At 55.6% G+C, this 19,849-nt stretch overlaps 1 protein-coding gene across 1 annotated transcript in view; it reads left to right on the forward strand.

Moving 5' to 3' along the window:
* Positions 1-11,933, forward strand: part of LOC144673063 (scavenger receptor cysteine-rich type 1 protein M130-like) — a 39,589-nt gene extending 27,656 nt beyond the window's left edge. Inside the window, exons 15-18 of the mRNA XM_078535060.1 lie at positions 894-1,001; positions 3,372-3,479; positions 5,642-5,731; positions 11,865-11,933. Of these exons, the coding sequence (XP_078391186.1) occupies positions 894-1,001; positions 3,372-3,479; positions 5,642-5,731; positions 11,865-11,878 (320 nt within the window). The 3' untranslated portion in view covers positions 11,879-11,933. The remainder of the gene's footprint in view (positions 1-893; positions 1,002-3,371; positions 3,480-5,641; positions 5,732-11,864) is intronic.
* Positions 11,934-19,849: the final 7,916 nt, after the last annotated feature.

Raw genomic sequence — 19,849 nt, forward strand, 5'->3', positions numbered from 1 at the left:
GGGTCATACTGACTCGAAACGTTCACTGTGTTTCCCTCTCCACAGACGCTGTAAGGCCTGCTGAGTTTTTCAGGCATTTTCTGTTTTTATTTCGATTTCCAGCATCTGCATCATTTTGCTTTTATGTGGTAACCTTCCCCCAGGTCTCTATCTCTCTCTCTCACACACTAACACATGCTCACATCTACACACACTCACACACATACTCACTCACACTTACACACTAACATAGAAACACATGCACACACACCACACACGCTCACACTTACACACACTGACACAGACACACATGCACACAATCACACACACACTCACACACACACACACTCACACACACACACACACACAAACAAACACACAAACAAACACACACTCACACACACTCACACACACAAACACACACACACTCAAACAAACACACAAACACACACACAAACACACACACATGCTCACATTTACACACTAACACACACTGACACAGACACACACGCACAAGCACACATACACATAAACACACAGTTACACACGAACACACATTACACAAACACACATGCACACACACCAGACACGCTCACACTTACACACTAACACACACTCATGCAGACGCACACTCACACACACACACACACACACAGAGTTTTGTGTAACTACACAGAAAAAATAATCACAGAAATATGCAAATATACATCCCTCCTCGCAATCGGTAACGAGTCCTCCTGTCTGAGTGAATCTGTAGCACACAGTGAGTTGTTGTGATCTGGAAGGCGCTGCCTGAAAGGGCGGTGGAAGCAGATTCAATAGGGACTTTCAAAAAGGGGGAATTGGAGAAATACTCGAAGGGGAAAAATTCAGGATTTGGGAGAGACGCTAACCACATTACGATTTGTTTGAAGGGGTTCATGATGATGTTGAAACTGAGACAGATAAAAAGCAGGGGAGTTATGAAAATGTTCCCAGTATCTGCACAGGATCTGGTCCGAAGACAAAGAAACCCGCAGCAGGTAAGGAACTGGAGTCTGTTCATCATCGAGGGGCTCAAATATTCAACTGACCTCATTCCCTGCATTTCACTAACTGACTCACAGCGTGGGGTTAGATACAGAGTAAAGCTCCCTCTACACTGTCCCCATCAAACACTCCCAGGACAGGTACAGCACGGGGTTAGATACAGAGTAAAGCTCCCTCTACACAGTCCCCATCAAATACTCCCAGGACAGGTACAGCACGGGGTTAGATACAGAGTAAAGCTCCCTCTACACTGTCTCCATCAAACACTCCCAGGACAGGTACAGCATGGGGTTAGATACAGAGTCCCTCTAAACTGTCCCCATCAAACACTCCCAGGGCAGGTACAGCACGGGGTTAGATACAGAGTAAAGCTCCCTCTACACAGTCCCCATCAAACACTCCCAGGACAGGTACAGCACGGGGTTAGATACAGAGTAAATCTCCCATGATAGCAACTCCACTCAGTTAAACATCACTCTCCTGAAATGCCTTTTCCTCCCTTTAATCCCAGATTCCATTGTCCTCAAACACCTCTTCGAACTCCACTCCTCCAAATATCAAAATCTTCCATGGTTTCTATCTTGCCTCTACTTTTGGGTCAATAACATTTAAGATACCTCCCCCTGTTTACCCATGGAAACTCTGTAAGATGAACTGTTCCTTGATGCCTCTGAACTCCCTTTTGAAACTCAACAGCTGTAAAACCAATTTACACGCTTATCTCACAAGGCAAATTTCACACCCAATCTATTCACCTGTAACTCAAACCCACCATAACCTCTCATTACAAATGCATCAACCTTACACCTTTAACCTTTCTCCTCTTAGACCTCACAGGCAGCCTGTCTCTAGTAACCTTCACTTTTTATTTTTACTTTTCAATTACTTGCTTTATTTGTTTATTCATGTTATTAAGCCCTTATGTCCCTCTTTCTATTCTTTTTCCCAATCACAGCCCCTCACCCCACCCATCCCCCAAAACACTATCTGTCACTTGTTCTATGTTGTTCTTTCACAGAGCGCTGACCCCTGTTCTGCCATTCACAGAATCTGCTATCTTACCTTTATGCCACTATCAGCACCTTCTCTAGTCTTTAACACTGCCATTAACACTCGCTTTGTCTTGTGTCCATGACATCTTTGTCAATCTCTCTTTTCCCCCATCTATCTCTGGCCTTCTGTCCAGCTTCACCCGCTCCACCCCACTTAAACAGTAAACATTTCATCACATTTCTATTTCTCTTTAGCTCTGATGAAGGGTCATACTGACTCGAAACGTTCACTTTGTTTCCCTCTCCACAGACGCTGTAAGGCCTGCTGAGTTTTTCAGGCATTTTCTGTTTTTATTTTGATTTCCAGCATCGGCAGCATTTTGCTTTTATGTAGTAACCTTCCCCCAGGTCTCTATCTCTCTCTCTCTCTCACACTAACACATGCTCACATCTCCACACACTCACACACATACCCACACACACCTACACACTAACATAGAAACACATGCACACACACCACACACACTCACACTTACACACACTAACACAGACACACATGCATATACATCACACACGCTCACACTTACACACTAACACACACTGATTCAGACACACACACACAAGCACACACGCACATACACACACACATGCTCACACTTACACACAAACACACACTGACACAGACACACATGCACACAATCACACACACTCACACACAAACACAGACACACACACATGCGCGCGCATACACACACACATGCTCACACTTACACACTAACACACACTGACACAGACACACATGCACACCCACACATAAATACAGACACGCACAAGCATACATACACATAAGAACACAGTTACACACGAACACACACTCATGCAGACAAACACACACCCACACACACAAATACACACCTGCACACACACACACACACACACACACACACAGTTTTCTTTAACACAGAAAAAATAATCACAGAAATAAGCAAATATACATCCCTCCTCGCAATCGGTAACGTGACTCCTCCTGTCTGAGTGAATCTGTAGCACACAGAGAGTTGTTGTGATCTGGAAGGTGCTGCCTGAAAGGGCGGTGGAAGCAGATTCAACAGGAACTTTCAAAAAGGGGGAATTGGAGAAATACTTGAAGGGGAAAAATTTGCAGGTCTGTGGGGGACAGAGCGCGGGGAGAGAGTGGCGGCTAATTTGATAGATCTGTCAAAAAGCTAGCACAGGAACGATGGGCCGAATGGTCTCCTCCTGGGCTCTGTCATTCTAACGAGGTGGACAAGAATTGAAGAACAAGTATCAGTGAACGAGTCGGTGACAGGATTTGGGAGAGTCGCTAACCACATTACGATTTGTTTGAAGGGGTTCATGATGATGCTGAAACTGAGACAGATAAAAAGCAGGGGAGTTATGAAAATGTTCCCAGTGTCTGCACAGGATCTGATCCGAAGACAAAGAGACCCGCAGCAGGTAAGGAACTGGAGTCTGTTCGTCATCGAGGGGCTCAAATATTCAACTGACCTCATTCCCTGCATTTCACTAACTGACTCACAGCGTGGGGATAGATACAGAGTAAAGCTCCCTCTACACTGTCCCCATCAAACACTCCCAGGACAGGTACAGCACGGGGTTATATACAGAGTAAAGCTCCCTCTACACTGTCCCCATCAAACACTCCCAGGACAGGTACAGCACGGGGATAGATACAGAGTAAAGCTCCCTCTACACTGTCCCCATCAAACACTCCCAGGACAGGTACAGCACGGGGTTATATACAGAGTAAAGCTCCCTCTACACTGTCCCCATCAAACACTCCCAGGACAGGTACAGCACAGGGTTAGATACAGAGTAAAGCTCCCTCTACACCGTCCCCATCAAACACTCCCAGGACAGGTACAGCACGGGGTTAGATACAGAGTAAAGCTCCCTCTACACTGTCCCCATCAAACACTCCCAGGACAGGTACAGCACGGGGTTAGATACAGAGTAAAGCCCCCTCTACACCGTCCCCATCAAACACTCCCAGGACAGGTACAGCACGGGGTTAGATACAGAGTAAAGCTCCCTCTACACCGTCCCCATCAAACACTCCCAGGACAGGTACAGCACGGGGTTAGATACAGAGTAAAGCTCCCTCTACACTGTCCCCATCAAACACTCACAGGGCAGGTACAGCACGGGGTTAGATACAGAGTAAAGCTCCCTCTACACTGTCCCCATCAAACACTCCCAGGACAGGTACAGCACGGGGTTAGATACAGAGTAAAGCTCCCTCTACACTGTCCCCATCAAACACTCCCAGGGCAGGTACAGCACGGGGGGTTAGATACAGAGTAAAGCTCCCTCTACACTGTCCCCATCAAACACTCCCAGGACAGGTACAGCACGGGGTTAGATACAGAGTAAACCTCCCTCTACACCGTCCCCATCAAACACCCCCAGGACAGGTACAGCACGGGGTTAGATACAGAGTAAAGCTCCCTCTACACCGTCCCCATCAAACACTCCCAGGACAGGTACAGCACGGGGTTAGATACAGAGTAAAGCTCCCTCTACACCGTCCCCATCAAACACTCCCAGGACAGGTACAGCACGGGGTTAGATACAGAGTAAAGCTCCCTCTACACTGTCCCCATCAAACACTCACAGGGCAGGTACAGCACGGGGTTAGATACAGAGTAAAGCTCCCTCTACACTGTCCCCATCAAACACTCCCAGGACAGGTACAGCACGGGGTTAGATACAGAGTAAAGCTCCCTCTACACTGTCCCCATCAAACACTCCCAGGGCAGGTACAGCACGGGGTTAGATACAGAGTAAAGCTCCCTCTACACCGTCCCCATCAAACACTCCCAGGACAGGTACAGCACGGGGTTAGATACAGAGTAAAGCTCCCTCTACACTGTCCCCATCAAACACTCCCAGGGCAGGTACAGCACGGGGGGTTAGATACAGAGTAAAGCTCCCTCTACACTGTCCCCATCAAACACTCCCAGGACAGGTACAGCACGGGGTTAGATACAGAGTAAACCTCCCTCTACACCGTCCCCATCAAACACCCCCAGGACAGGTACAGCACGGGGTTAGATACAGAGTAAAGCTCCCTCTACACCGTCCCCATCAAACACTCCCAGGACAGGTACAGCACGGGGTTAGATACAGAGTAAAGCTCCCTCTACACCGTCCCCATCAAACACTCCCAGGACAGGTACAGCACGGGGTTAGATACAGAGTAAAGCTCCCTCTACACCGTCCCCATCAAACACTCCCAGGACAGGTACAGCACGGGGTTAGATACAGAGTAAAGCTCCCTCTACACTGTCCCCATCAAACACTCCCAGGGCAGGTACAGCACGGGGGGTTAGATACAGAGTAAAGCTCCCTCTACACTGTCCCCATCAAACACTCCCAGGACAGGTACAGCACGGGGTTAGATACAGAGTAAACCTCCCTCTACACCGTCCCCATCAAACACCCCCAGGACAGGTACAGCACGGGGTTAGATACAGAGTAAAGCTCCCTCTACACCGTCCCCATCAAACACTCCCAGGACAGGTACAGCACGGGGTTAGATACCGGGTTGTGTTTATGGGAGCTCTCTCTCTCTGATGAATGTACATTTTTCCTTCCAGGGGATTATGACGATGTTGACACGGAGCCTGGTGAGAGTGAGTCTGGATATGGCAATGTGGCTGACTGCACCTCCGGTCACCCTCGTTCAGGTATCTTCCTGATTTGGTTCCTGGGATGGGGATTGCTAACAGAATCTCTCACCGCAGGGTTGCTGCTTCTACCTGACCAATGTGTGGTGGAGATGACATTATCAGAAGTGAATGGCTCACCAGGAGCTGTGTCCTTCCAACTTTAACCTCCCAACGTTCATCACTCCGCCATTGGCGGCCATGCCTTCAGCTGCCTGGGACCCTGATCTCCGGAATTCCCTCCCTAAAACACTCTCCTCTCTCTCTCTCTCTCTCTGTCTCTCTCTGTCTCTCTCTGTCTCTGTCTCTCTCTCTCTGTCTCTCTCTCTCTCTCTCTCTCTCTGTCTCTCTCTCTCTCTCTCATTGTCTCTCTCTCTCTCTGTCTCTCTCTCTCTCTCTCTGTCTCTCTCTCTGTCTCTCTCTCTGTCTCTCTGTCTCTCTCTCTCTCTCTTTGTCTCTCTCTCTCTCTCTGTCTCTCTCTCTCGCTCTCTGTCTCCCTCTCTCTCTGTCTCTCTCTCTCTCTCTCTCTCTGTCTCTCTCTATCTCTCTGTCTCTCTCTGTCTCTCTCTCTCTTTCTCCCTCTGTCTCTCTCTCTCTCTCTGTCTCTCTCTATCTCTCTCTGTCTCTCTCTCTCTTTCTCCCTCTGTCTCTCTCTCTTTCTCCCTCTCTCTCTCTTTGTCTGTCTCTCTCTCTCTGTCTCTCTCTCTCGCTCTCTGTCTCTCTCTATCTCTCTCTCTCTCCCTCACTCTCTGTCTCCCTTTCTCTGTCTCCCTCTCTCTCTGTCTCTCTCTCTCTGTCTCTCTCTCCCTCCGTCTCTCTTTCTGTCTGTCTCCCTCTCTCCCTCTGTCTGTCTCTCTCTCTGTCTCTCTCCCTCTGTGTGTCTCTCTCTCTCTCTATGTCTCTCTCTCCCTCTCTCTCTCTCTCTCTCTGTCTCTCTCTCTCTGTCTCTCTCTCCCTCCGTCTCTCTTTCTGTCTGTCTCCCTCTCTCCCTCTGTCTCTCTCTCCCTCTGTCTCTCTCTGTGTCTCTCTCTCTCTCTCTCTGTCTCTCTCCCTCTGTGTGTCTCTCTCTCTCTCTCTCCCTCTCTCTCTCTCTCTCCGTCTCTCTCTCTATCTCTCTCGCTGTCTGTCTCTGTCTGACTCTCCTTTAAGACTCTCCCTAAAAACCGACCCCTTTGCCCGAGCGTTTGGCCTCTTGCCCCTGATGTCCCCTCCCCGTGCCTCGATGTTAAACTTTGCCTGACAACCCCCCATGCGGAGTTAGGTGGGGACCCTCGTTACTCTCCGGGTGCCTCATACCCTTTCCAGTAAACGTTAAAGACGTGGGTAAATAAATTAAAACAAGAGCTGCTGGTGGGAGCCGAGCAGGGTGAAACGATGTCCCCCGGGGCTGCTGACGCTCGCCCGCCCCTGGCTGTAGGCGCTATATAAATGCGCAGGGCTCCTGTTGCTTCTGAACCAGGGAGCTGAGGTTAAGACAAGAGGAAGTAGATTCCGGAGGCAGGAAACGCGTGCTTTGTGCTAACATTTTTAACCATTCGTTTGATTTCCTGGTTAAAGTATCTGTTGGTCGGATTGACGGTGAAGAGGGAGACAGCACCATGTAGACGTTGTGGGTCCTCGGACCCTCTGGTGGCTGCGCTGGGCATCGGGTAGCGGGTACAGACTGGGCGTTACAGCTTTCAGTCCAGCCCACTCGGACCCCGGCACTGAACCAGGCCATTCGGCCCCTCTCCCCCCCGTGCTAGTGTTCCTGCTCCACTCCAGCCTCCTCCCACCCACCCACCCCCCTCTCTCTCTCCATCTCACCCCCCCCACCCCCATCCCCATATCCTTTCTCTCCCTCACATGTTTATCCAGCTCCCCCCTTAAAACACATCGACACTATTCACCTCCCCCCCACTCTCCCTGTGGGAGTGAGTCCCACATTCTCCCCGTGGGAGTGAGTCCCACATTCTCCCCCATTCTCCCTGTGGGAGCGAGTCCCACATTCTCCCCCCACTCTCCCCATGGGAGTGAGTCCCACATTCTCCCCCACTCTCCCCGTGGGAGTGAGTCCCACATTCTCCCCGTGGGAGTGAGACCCACATTCTCCCCCCACTCTCCCTGTGGGAGTGAGTCCCACATTCTCCCCCCACTCTCCCTGTGGGAGTGAGTCCCACATTCTCCCCGTGGGAGTGAGTCCCACATTCTCCCTGTGGGAGCGAGTCCCACATTCTCCCTGTGGGAGCGAGTCCCACATTCTCCCTGTGGGAGCGAGTCCCACATTCTCCCTGTGGGAGCGAGTCCCACATTCTCCCTGTGGGAGCGAGTCCCACATTCTCCCCCATTCTCCCCGTGGGAGTGAGTCCCACATTCTCCCCGTGGGAGTGAGTCCCACATTCTCCCCGTGGGAGCGAGTCCCACATTCTCCCCGTGGGAGTGAGTCCCACATTCTCCCCCCACTCTCCCTGTGGGAGCGAGTCCCCCAACTCTCCCCGTGGGAGTGAGTCCCACATTCTCCCCCCACTCTCCCTGTGGGAGCGAGTCCCCCAACTCTCCCCGTGGGAGTGAGTCCCACATTCTCCCCCCGCTCTCCCTGTGGGAGTGAGTCCCACATTCTCCCCCCACTCTCCCCGTGGGAGTGAGTCCCACATTCTCCCCGTGGGAGTGAGACCCACATTCTCCCTGTGGGAGTGAGTCCCACATTCTCCCCCCACTCTCCCCGTGGGAGTGAGTCCCACATTCTCCCCGTGGGAGTGAGACCCACATTCTCCCCCCACTCTCCCTGTGGGAGTGAGTCCCACATTCTCCCCCCACTCTCCCTGTGGGAGTGAGTCCCACATTCTCCCCGTGGGAGTGAGTCCCACATTCTCCCTGTGGGAGCGAGTCCCACATTCTCCCTGTGGGAGCGAGTCCCACATTCTCCCTGTGGGAGCGAGTCCCACATTCTCCCTGTGGGAGCGAGTCCCACATTCTCCCTGTGGGAGCGAGTCCCACATTCTCCCCCATTCTCCCCGTGGGAGTGAGTCCCACATTCTCCCCGTGGGAGTGAGTCCCACATTCTCCCCGTGGGAGCGAGTCCCACATTCTCCCCGTGGGAGTGAGTCCCACATTCTCCCCCCACTCTCCCTGTGGGAGCGAGTCCCCCAACTCTCCCCGTGGGAGTGAGTCCCACATTCTCCCCCCACTCTCCCTGTGGGAGCGAGTCCCCCAACTCTCCCCGTGGGAGTGAGTCCCACATTCTCCCCCCGCTCTCCCTGTGGGAGTGAGTCCCACATTCTCCCCCCACTCTCCCTGTGGGAGCGAGTCCCACATTCTCCCCCCACTCTCCCTGTGGGAGCGAGTCCCACATTCTCCCCCCACTCTCCCCGTGGGAGTGAGTCCCACATTCTCCCCCCACTCCCTGTGGGAGTGAGTCCCACATTCTCCCCCCACTCTCCCTGTGGGAGCGAGTCCCCCAACTCTCCCCGTGGGAGCGAGTCCCACATTCTCCCCCCACTCCCTGTGGGAGTGAGTCCCACATTCTCCCCCCACTCTCCCTGTGGGAGCGAGTCCCACATTCTCCCCCCACTCCCTGTGGGAGTGAGTCCCACATTCTCCCCCCACTCCCTGTGGGAGCGAGTCCCACATTCTCCCTGTGGGAGCGAGTCCCACATTCTCCCTGTGGGAGCGAGTCCCACATTCTCCCCGTGGGAGCGAGTCCCACATTCTCCCCGTGGGAGCGAGTCCCACATTCTCCCCCCACTCTCCCTGTGGGAGCGAGTCCCACATTCTCCCCGTGGGAGCGAGTCCCACATTCTCCCCGTGGGAGTGAGTCCCACATTCTCCCCGTGGGAGCGAGTCCCACATTCTCCCCGTGGGAGTGAGTCCCACATTCTCCCCCCACTCTCCCCGTGGGAGTGAGTCCCACATTCTCCCCGTGGGAGCGAGTCCCACATTCTCCCCCCACTCTCCCCGTGGGAGCGAGTCCCACATTCTCCCCGCGGGAGTGAGTCCCACATTCTCCCCACTCTCTGGGTACAACGAACACTTCCCATTTGCACAGGAACTGTTGGGAGGCAGGAATTCCATCTTCTCCAGGGGCACTGAGGGTTGGGCCATGAATGGGGCCCAGCCCAATGAGTTCCCATCAAAGAATAAACTGGATAGCAAGGGTGAAATTCAGAGGGGTGACTGTCACCTTGAATAGACTGCGGTTGCAGTCTGGGTGCGTAGAGTGTCTGACAGTCAGGCGGTCAGCTGTCAGGGTGGGGGGGGTTTGTTGTCTGGAGTTGTTCTTTGGGTGTCGGTCAATGTCTGGGGCTGGGTTTGTGGGGGAGAGGGGTCAGTGTCTGGGGAGAGGGGGCCAGTGTCTGGGGCTGGGTTTGGGGGAGAGGGGTCAGTGTCTGGGGTTGGGTTTGGGGGGAGGAGGTCAGTGTCTGGGGTTGGGTTTGGGGAGAGGGGCCAGTGTCTGGGGAGAGGGGCCAGTGTCTTGGGAGAGGGGTCAGTGTCTGGGGAGACGGGCCAGTGTCTGGGGAGAGGGGTCAGTGTCTGGAGAGAGGGGTCAGTGTCTGGGGTTGGGTGTGGGGAGAGGAGTCAGTGTCTGGGTGAGGGGGCCAGTGTCTGGGGGGAGGGGTCAGTGTCCTGGGGAGAGGGGTCAGTGTCTGGGGATGGGTTTGGGGGAGAGGGGTCAGTGTCTGGGGAGAGGGTCCAGTGTCTGGGGCTGGGTTTGGGTGAGGGGTCAGTGTCTGGGGGGAGGGGCCAATGTCTGGGGAGAGGGGTCAGTGTCTGGGGTTGGGTTTGGGGAGAGGGGCCAGTGTCTGGGGTTGGGTTTGGGGAGAGGGGCCAGTGTCTGGGGGTTGGGTTTGGGGGAGAGGGGTCAGTGTCTGGGGAGAGGGGTCAGTGTCTGGGGCTGGGTTTAGGGAGAGGGTCAGTGTCTGGTGAGAGGGACCAGTGTCCGGGGTTGGGTTTGGGGAGAGGGTCAGTGTCTGTGGAGAGGGGTCAGTGTCTGGGGGGAGGGGCCAGTGTCTGGCATTGGGTTTAGGGGGAGCTGTCAGTGTCTGGGGTTGGGTTTGGGGGGAGGGGTCAGTGTCTGGGACTGGGTTTGGAGGGAGGGGTCAGTGTCTGGTGCTGGGTTTGGGGAGAGGGGTCAGTGTCTGGGGAGAGGGGCCAGTGTCCGGGGTGGGTTTGGGGAGAGGGGTCAGTGTCTGGCCGGAGGGGCCAGTGTCTGGGGTTGGGTTTGGGGAGAGGGGTCAGTATCTGGCCGGAGGGGCCAGTGTCTGGGGTTGGGTTTGGGGAGAGGGGTCAGTGTCTGTGGAGAGGGGTCAGTGTCAGGGCTGGGTTTAGGGAGAGGGGTCAGTGTCTGTGGAGAGGGGGTCAGTATCTGGGGCTAGGTTTGGGGAGAGGGGTCAGTGTCTGGGGAGAGGGGGCCAGTGTCTGGGGCTGGGTTTGGGGTGAGTAGTCAGTGTCTGGGGAGAGGGGCCAGTGTCTGAGGTTGGGTTTGGGGAGAGGGGTCAGTATCTGGCGGGAGCGGCCAGTGTCTGGGGTTGGGTTTGGGGAGAGGAGTCAGTGTCTGTGGAGAGAGGTCAGTGTCTGGGGCTGGCTTTTGGGAGAGGGGTCAGTGTTTTGGGGCTGGGTTTAGGGAGAGGGGTCAGTGTCTGGGGAGAGGGGTCAGTGTCTGGGGGGAGAGGCCAGTGTCTGGGGTTGAGTTTGGGGAGAGGGGTCAGTGTCTGTGGAGAGGGGTCATTGTCTAGGCTGGGTTTAGGGAGAGGGGTCAGTGTCTGGGGGGAGGGGCCAGTGTCTGTAGTTGGGTTTGGGGAGAGGGGTCAGTAGCTGGGGGGAGGGGTCAGTGTCTGGAGTTGGGTCTGTGGAGGAGGTCAGTGTCTGGTGTTAGGTCTGTGGAGAGGGGTCAGTGTCTGGGGTTGGGTTTGGGGAGGGGTTAGTGTCTGGAGTTGGGTCTGGGGGGAGGGGTCAGTGTCTGGAGTTGGGTTTGGGGAGGGGTTAGTGTCTGGAGTTGGGTCTGGGGGGAGGGGTCAGTGTCTGGAGTTGGGTTTGGGGAGAGGGGCCAATGGCTGGAGGTCGGTTGTCACTGCCTGAGACCCTCTGGTTTTGGCTGAGATTTGCAGACGGAGTGTCTAGTTTAATGTTTTGCTCCATTACACCATGTGTCACGCTCCTGAATTCTGTCTCCCCACAGGACTCCGAGACTAAAGAGACGTCTGGCCCCCAGGAACACCCCCCACCCTGTAACCGAAACGCTCCATCTAACTTCACATCAATCAAACCTCTACAAACAGGATGGCAACACCCAGGGGCCTGTGGGATCCAAATGGCTCTCCGAAGGAGGGCTTTATTCTTGACCTGAGAACGGCGGAGGGGTGGGGGTGGGGTGTGTGTATGAGGGGAGGGTGGGGGAGGGAAACTTGGCTCTCAATCCCCCTTTTACAGGGACAACCTCGGAGCCCTTTCATGTGGGGGAACAGCCAAGACCGACAGACAACGGGGTCGGGACTTATTGAAGAGATGTTGGTGAAGATGGAAGGTGACCATTGACCTTCTTCAGCTTCGGAGGGGCGTTCCCGCCCTCGTTGACTCTTTGGACGATGTTGGCGATGTCAACCATCTAGCGATTTTACGATACCTCCTGGGCGCCAAGCAACGGGGGGTCAGGGGTCAATGGGCGTGGATGGCATTTGGGTCAATGAGGCAGCGGGGGGCGGGTTTTAAGCACAAGTTTGGGTTCCTGTTGGGTTGGGTTGGGATTGGCGGTTTCTTAAGGGTTAAAAATCAGAACCCCCCCCGCACCTCGATGCCAATTCTCTCTCCGACCCGGCCAATTATCTCGGCCGATGTGTGGTCAACCGATTAGCCGCAAGGAGGCGCGAATGGCCCCCTTAAAATTCCAATGAGCCCTTATCGTTATCCAACACCTTCGGGCTTAAACTGCGGCCAACGGGGTCCCTTGAGGGTCAACCCCGGCCAACGGCTGGTTGACCCGGAGGTGGAATGAGTTGCTCGCTCCTGGACAACTGGCCGACATCGGACACCCCTTCGTAACCTCGGACATCCTGACCGCCCCGAGCCAGTGTCTACCAAACCTCCAAGAGAACCCATGCGAGTTTTCCAATTCCCCCCACCCCCTCTCCGGGCCACCAAGAACCCACCCATCCCCCCCCCCCCCACTCACCCAAATCCGAACCCCGCCCCCTCCCCAACCCCACCACCACCACCCCCGCCCGCACCAACACCATCCCCCGATGGGATAGCTAAGGTTAATCCCAGCCCCCGGAATGTCCAGGCACAAACTGTGGTTAGGCTGTAGCTCTGAAAGCCAGTGCTCCAGCAGCAAGCATGTAGACTGCATGATGATCGGTGTGTTTATAGTACCACCCAGCGCAGCAGGAGGCCATTCGGCCCATCCTGCCTCTGCTGGCTCTCTGAAAGATCTATCCAATTAAGCCTCACTCTCCAGCCCCCCTGCTCTTTCCCCCCCATAGGCCAAATTTTACCCTTTCGAGTGTTTCTCCAATTCCCCCTTTTTGAAAGTTCCTATTGAATCTGCTTCCACCGCCCTTTCAGGCAGCGCCTTCCAGATCACAACAACTCGCTGTGTGTAAAACAAAATCCTCCTCATCTCCCCCCTCTGGTTCTTTTCCCCGATTCTCTTCAATCTGTGTTCCTCTGTCAGAGGGTCAGTACTGAGGGAGTGCTGCACTGTCGGAGGGTCAGCACTGAGGGAGCTCCGCGCTGTCGGAGAGTCGGTACTGAGGGAGTGCTGCACTGTCGGAGGATCAGTACTGAGGGAGTGCTGCACTGTCGGATGGTCAGTACTGAGGGAGCGCCGCACTGTCGGGGGGTCAGTACTGAGGGAGTGCTGCACTGTAATAGGGTCAGTACTGAGGGAGTGCTGCACTGTCGGAGGGTCAGTACTGAGGGAGTGCTGCGCTGTCGGAGGGTCAGTACTGAGGGAGTGCTGCACTGTCGAAGGGTCAGTACTGAGAGAGTGCTGCACTGTCGGAGGGTCAGTACTGAGGGAGTGCTGCACTGTCGGAGGGTCAGTACTGAGGGAGTGCTGCACTGTCGGAGGGTCAGTACTGAGGGAGTGCTGCACTGTCGGAGGGTCAGTACTGAGGGAGTGCTGCACTGTCGGAGGGTCAGTACTGAGGGAGTGCTGCACTGTCAGAGGGTCAGTACTGAGGGAGTGCTGCACTGTCGGAAGGTCAGTACTGAGGGAGCGCCGCACTGTCAGAGGGTCAGTACTGAGGGAGTGCCGCACTGTCAGAGGGTCAGTACTGAGGGAGTGCCGCACTGTCGGAGGGTCAGTACTGAGGGAGTGCCGCACTGTCAGAGGGTCAGTACTGAGGGAGTGCTGCACTGTCGGAGGGTCAGTACTGAGGGAGTGCTGCACTGTCGGAGGGTCAGTACTGAGGGAGTGCCGCACTGCCGGAGGAGACAGTTTCGGTATGAAACATTAAACCAAGACCTGTCATCACTGACTGGTAGATGTAAAAAATCCTGCAGCGGCTATTGGGAAGAAGAGAAGTTGGGGGGGGGTCCCGAGGATGTGGGGAGGTAGCGTCGCTACCCAGTGTCCTCGGACATCCGCCAGAGTAACTTTAGAAATGAACAGTTCGCCGCTATCACCTCGCTGTTTGTGGGAGCTTGCTGTGCGCAGATTGGCTGCTTCTACCTTACGTTTTCGACATTAGGACAGTGACCACACTGCGAAGTGCTTTAGGACGCTCCGGGGTAGTTTAAGACGCTGTAGAAATGCAAACCTGTCTTTTGCGAAATGAGTATTTTAAATAAAATTCACCGCGGTTGTGACTCAGCCCCGAGCGGACGCTGAACTCTCCGTTATTCCACAATCAGGGACGCGTCCGGAGGTTCCGGGTCAGCCCGATTCCCAAGGTTCCTGCAGAGACGGCAATGAAGAGGGAAAAAAATACCCCAAAGGAATTTGTTTCCCTTCCGTATTCGCTTGTTTTTAATTGGTTTATTTTTTGTTTGCGCTGATTGGCCGGACCGATTCAATGGCCGCCGTTGACCAAGGTGGCGGTAGCTCCGGAAGCCTCCGAGCCGTCGGAAGACGGACGAAGGCTTGAGGCGTCAAACCCCTGGCCATGTGAGAGCCCCGGGCGTCGGACAAACGTTCCCCACCCAGCCCGAACGGGGCGAAGGATCGGCGGGCAGGACGTCTGCACCCGTCCGGCCTGGGCAAAGGCAGAGCTGTTTGTGACTCCCTCGTCTCCAACGTGGTGCAAGTGGTTCCACAGTCCGAACACAATGGGTTTTAACAAGGTGGGGGGGGGGCCTCGTTAACTGAATAGCTCGACCTGAAACCACTGGGGAGCAGGGTGAGGTTCCCGGAATTAAATGAACAAAAATAATTTTTGGCGGGGGGGGGGCAGAATTTTTCGAGGGTACACCTGAAGGCGAGTGAGTCCGCTGCGTGGACCATTTTCCCGAATTTTTAAATACTTTATCCCGTGGTGTAAAATTCTTCAGCTCCCTGCCGCAGCTCTTGGCGTTCGGGGAGCTTTCATTACACCCCCCCTCCCCTCCCCAGAGGGCCCTGACTTCAGCACTTGCCCCACCCGCGCGCCGCTCGCGTGAAATCGTGGTCGAGGGGTGAGGTAGGGTCGATCGCGGGCGGTGAGCCGATTCCCGGCTGCCCCATTGCCCGGAGGTTTGAGCGTGTGTGTAAAAAAAAATAAACTAACCCTCTAAGTTTACCCACCCCACCCCCCCTTATCTCGGTCTGCGGTGCGATTACCGATCGAGGGTTGGATCGCTCCCGAACGCCGAAGGGTTGAGAAGAAAAGGCAGCAAGGCTTTTATCAAGGGAGGGGCAGGAAATCAGTCTCCGTTTACGGGTGGATGGTGAGGGGTTGGAGGGCAATCTCGGGGCTGTTTTTTAAATTAACCCCCGACTCCCGTCCGGAACGGGAGTGATGATTAAATCAGGCCCTCAGGCTCCGTGAGCTGACCTCGCTGCTCCTAAACCATTCGGCAAAGAGCGAATCGGGCAGTTCCCCAGCCGGAAAGGCCTGTGAGATTCCACCACAATTATATCGGCGATCAGGTGAGTCGCAAAGCTGGGTGCTTGTACCAGCCTGACCATTCTTCCCCCTCGAGCCCTGTTACACAGGAACAGGAGGAGGCCCCATTCAGCCCCCTCGAGCCTGTTACACAGGAACAGGAGGAGGCCCCATTCAGCCCCCTCGAGCCTGTTACACAGGAACAGGAGGAGGCCCCATTCAGCCCCCTCGAGTCTGTTACACAGGAACAGGAGGAGGCCCCATTCAGCCCCCTCGAGCCTGTTACACAGGAACAGGAGGAGGCCCCATTCAGCCCCCTCGAGCCTGTTACACAGGAACAGGAGGAGGCCATTCAGCCCCCTCGAGCCTGTTACACAGGAACAGGAGGAGGCCCCATTCAGCCCCCTCCTCGAGCCTGTTACACAGGAACAGGAGGAGGCCCCATTCAGCCCCCTCGAGCCTGTTACACAGGAGCAGGAGGAGGCCATTCAGCCCCCTCGAGCCGACTGTCCCGTTCGACACAGTCTGTGACTGACCTCCCGCCTCAGCTCCGCTTTCCCGCCCTGTCCCTCAGAGCCCAAAAAACCCCCACCGATCAAGGTCTCGAAGAGACTCGGCGATGGAGCGTCCACGGCGCTCTGGGGGGAGAGAATTCCAAAGACTCACCGCCCTTCCGAGCGAGGACATCTCTCCTCGTCTCCGTCCAAAATGGCCGACCCCCTCAGGCCTGAGACCGTGACTTCCCCCCCCCCACTCCCTTCATCCCTTTCAATTCTAGACGCTCAGCCAGCGGACAGGGGGGTGGGGTAGAAATGTCAAACCCTCCGAGGGTTTCAACCAGATGGCCTCTCGTTCTCCTCAACTCCAGAGGATATCGGCCCATTCTCCTCGATCTCTCCCTCGTAGGACAAACCCAACCCCCTCCACTCACACCCCAGGAACCAGGACCGGTGAACCTTTCCTTACGCTCCCCTCGATGGATAAGATATCCTCCCTCTAGGTGAGGAGACCGGAACCAGACACAACGTATCCCAGACGCCCTCTCGCCAAAGCCCCGGGTTTAATTGTAAAGGTCATGAGTCCCTCATGACCCTTCAACAGATCTAAAACTAGTTCCGAGAGAGAAAGGCGGTGAGCGGAGAAGGTTAAGGGGGAGATTGAACCGGGACGTTCAACATCAGGAGGGGGGATTTGGGTAGAGTCGATGAGGGAGAAAGTGTTTCCTGTGGGCAGGAGGGTCGGTAACCAGAGGGACACAGATTGAAGAGAATCGGGGAAAAGAACCAGAGGGGGAGATGAGGAGGATTTTGTTTTACACACAGCGAGTTGTTGTGATCTGGAAGGCGCTGCCTGAAAGGGCGGTGGAAGCAGATTCAATAGGAACTTTACAAAAGGGGGGAATTGGAGAAATACTAGAAGGGGGAAAAATGGGGCAAAGAGTTGGGGGGTTGGTGGCGGTGAGAGAGTGGGGGGGCTAATTGGATAGATCTTCCAAAGAACCGGCACAGGCTCAAAGGGCTGAATGGCCTCCTCCTGGGGTTTTATACACGATGGGGGTTAGGATCCTGAGTTGGTCATTCAATGTCAGTGAAGATAACTGAGCAGATAGACAGAGGGACGGACAGAGGGACGGACAGAGAGACGGACAGAGGGACGGACAGAGGGACGGACAGAGGGACGGACAGAGGGACGGACAGAGAGACGGACAGAGGGACTGACAGAGATCTGGACAGAAAGACGGACAGAGGGACGGACAGAGGGAGGGACAGAGGGACGGACAGAGGGATGGACAGAGAGACGGACAGAGGTACGGACAGAGAGACGGACAGAGGGACGGACAGAGAGACGGACAGAGGGACGGACAGAGAGACGGACAGAGGGATGGACAGATGGATGGACAGAGGGACGGACACAGAGACGGACAGAGACGGACAGAGGGACTGACAGAGATTTGGACAGAGGGACGGACAGAGAGACAGATAGATGGACGGAGAGACGGACAGAGGGAAGGACAGAGGGACGGACAGAGGGACGGACAGAGGGACGGAGAGAGGGACGGACAGAGAGACGGACAGAGGGACGGACAGAGAGATGGACAGAGGGACGGACAGATGGATGGACAGAGGGACGGACACAGAGACGGACAGAGACGGACAGAGGGACTGACACAGGGACGGACAGAGGGACTGACAGAGATTTGGACAGAGAGACGGACAGAGGGACGGACAGAGAGACAGATAGATGGACGGAGAGACGGACAGAGGGAAGGACAGAGGGACGGACAGAGGGACGGACAGAGGGACGGAGAGAGGGACTGACAGAGAGACGGACAGAGGGACGGACAGAGATTTGGACAGAGGGACAGACAGAGGGACGGACAGAGGGACGGACAGAGATTTGGACAGAGGGACGGACAGAGGGACGGAGAGAGGGACTGACAGAGAGACGGACAGAGGGACGGACAGAGATTTGGACAGAGGGACAGACAGAGGGACGGACAGAGGGACGGACAGAGATTTGGACAGAGGGACGGACAAAGGGATGGACAGAGGGACGGACAGAGGGACGGACAGAGATTTGGACAGAGGGACGGACAAAGGGACGGACAGAGGGACGGACAGAGGGACGGACAGAGGGACGGACAGAGATTTGGACAGAGGGACGGACAGAGGGACGGACAGAGGGACGGACAGAGATTTGGACAGAGGGACGGACAGAGGGACGGACAGAGGGACGGACAGAGGGACGGACAGAAGGACGGACAGAGGGACGGACAGAGGGACTGACACAGGGACGGACACAGGGACAGACAGAGGGACGGACAGAGGGACGGACAGAGGGACGGACAGAGGGACGGACAGAGAGACGGAAGAAGGACGGACAGAGGGACGGACAGAGAGACGGAAGAGGGACGGACAGAGGGACGGACAGAGGGACGGACAGAGGGACGGACAGAGATTTGGACAGAGGGACGGATAGAGGGACGGATAGAGGGACGGACAGAGGGACGGACAGAGGGACGGACAGAGGGACGGACAGAGATTTGGACAGAGGGACGGACAGAGGGACGGACAGATGGACGCAGAGATTTGGACAGAGGGACGGACAGAGGGACGGACAGATGGACGGACAGAAGGACGGACAGAGGGACGGACAGAGGGACGGACAGAGGGACTGACACAGGGACGGACACAGGGACGGACAGAGGGACGGACAGAGGGACGGACAGAGGGACGGACAGAGAGACGGAAGAGGGACGGACAGAGGGACGGACAGAGGGACGGACAGAGGGACGGACAGAGATTTGGACAGAGGGACGGACAGAGGAACGGACAGAGGGACTGACAGAGGGACGGACAGAGGGACGGACAGAGGGACGGACAGAAGGACGGACAGAGGGACGGACAGAGGGACTGACAGAGGGACGGACAGAGATTTGGACAGAGGGACGGACAGAGGGACGGACAGAGATTTGGACAGAGGGACGGACAGAGGGACGGATAGAGGGACGGACAGAGGGACGGACAGAGGGACGGACAGAGGGACGGACAGAGATTTGGACAGAGGGACGGACAGAGGGACGGATAGAGGGACGGACAGAGGGACGGACAGAGGGACGGACAGAGATTTGGACAGAGGGACGGACAGAGGGACGGACAGAGGGACGGACAGAGATTTGGACAGAAAGACAGACAGAGGGATGGACAGAGGGACGGACAGATGGACGGACAGAGATTTGGACAGAAAGACAGACAGAGAGACGGACAGAGGGACGGACAGAGGGACGGATAGAGTGGTGGACAGAGATTTGGACAGAGGGACGGACAGAGGGGTGGACAGAGGGACGGACAGAGAGACGGACAGAGAGACGGACAGAGAGATGGACAGAGGGACAGACAGAGAGACGGACAGAGAGACGGACAGAGAGACGGACAGAGGGACGGACAGAGGGACGGACAGAGAGACGGACAGAGGGACGGACAGAGATTTGGACAGAGAGACGGACAGAGAGATGGACAGCGGAATGGACAGAGGGACGGACAGAGAGACAGACAGAGGGACAGACAGAGGGACAGACAGAGAGACAGATAGATAGACAGACAGATAGACAGAGGGTCAGACAGAGAGACAGATAGATAGC

The sequence above is a fragment of the Cetorhinus maximus genome, unplaced genomic scaffold (assembly GCF_964194155.1).
Source record: "Cetorhinus maximus unplaced genomic scaffold, sCetMax3.hap1.1 HAP1_SCAFFOLD_241, whole genome shotgun sequence".
NCBI lineage: Eukaryota > Metazoa > Chordata > Chondrichthyes > Lamniformes > Cetorhinidae > Cetorhinus > Cetorhinus maximus.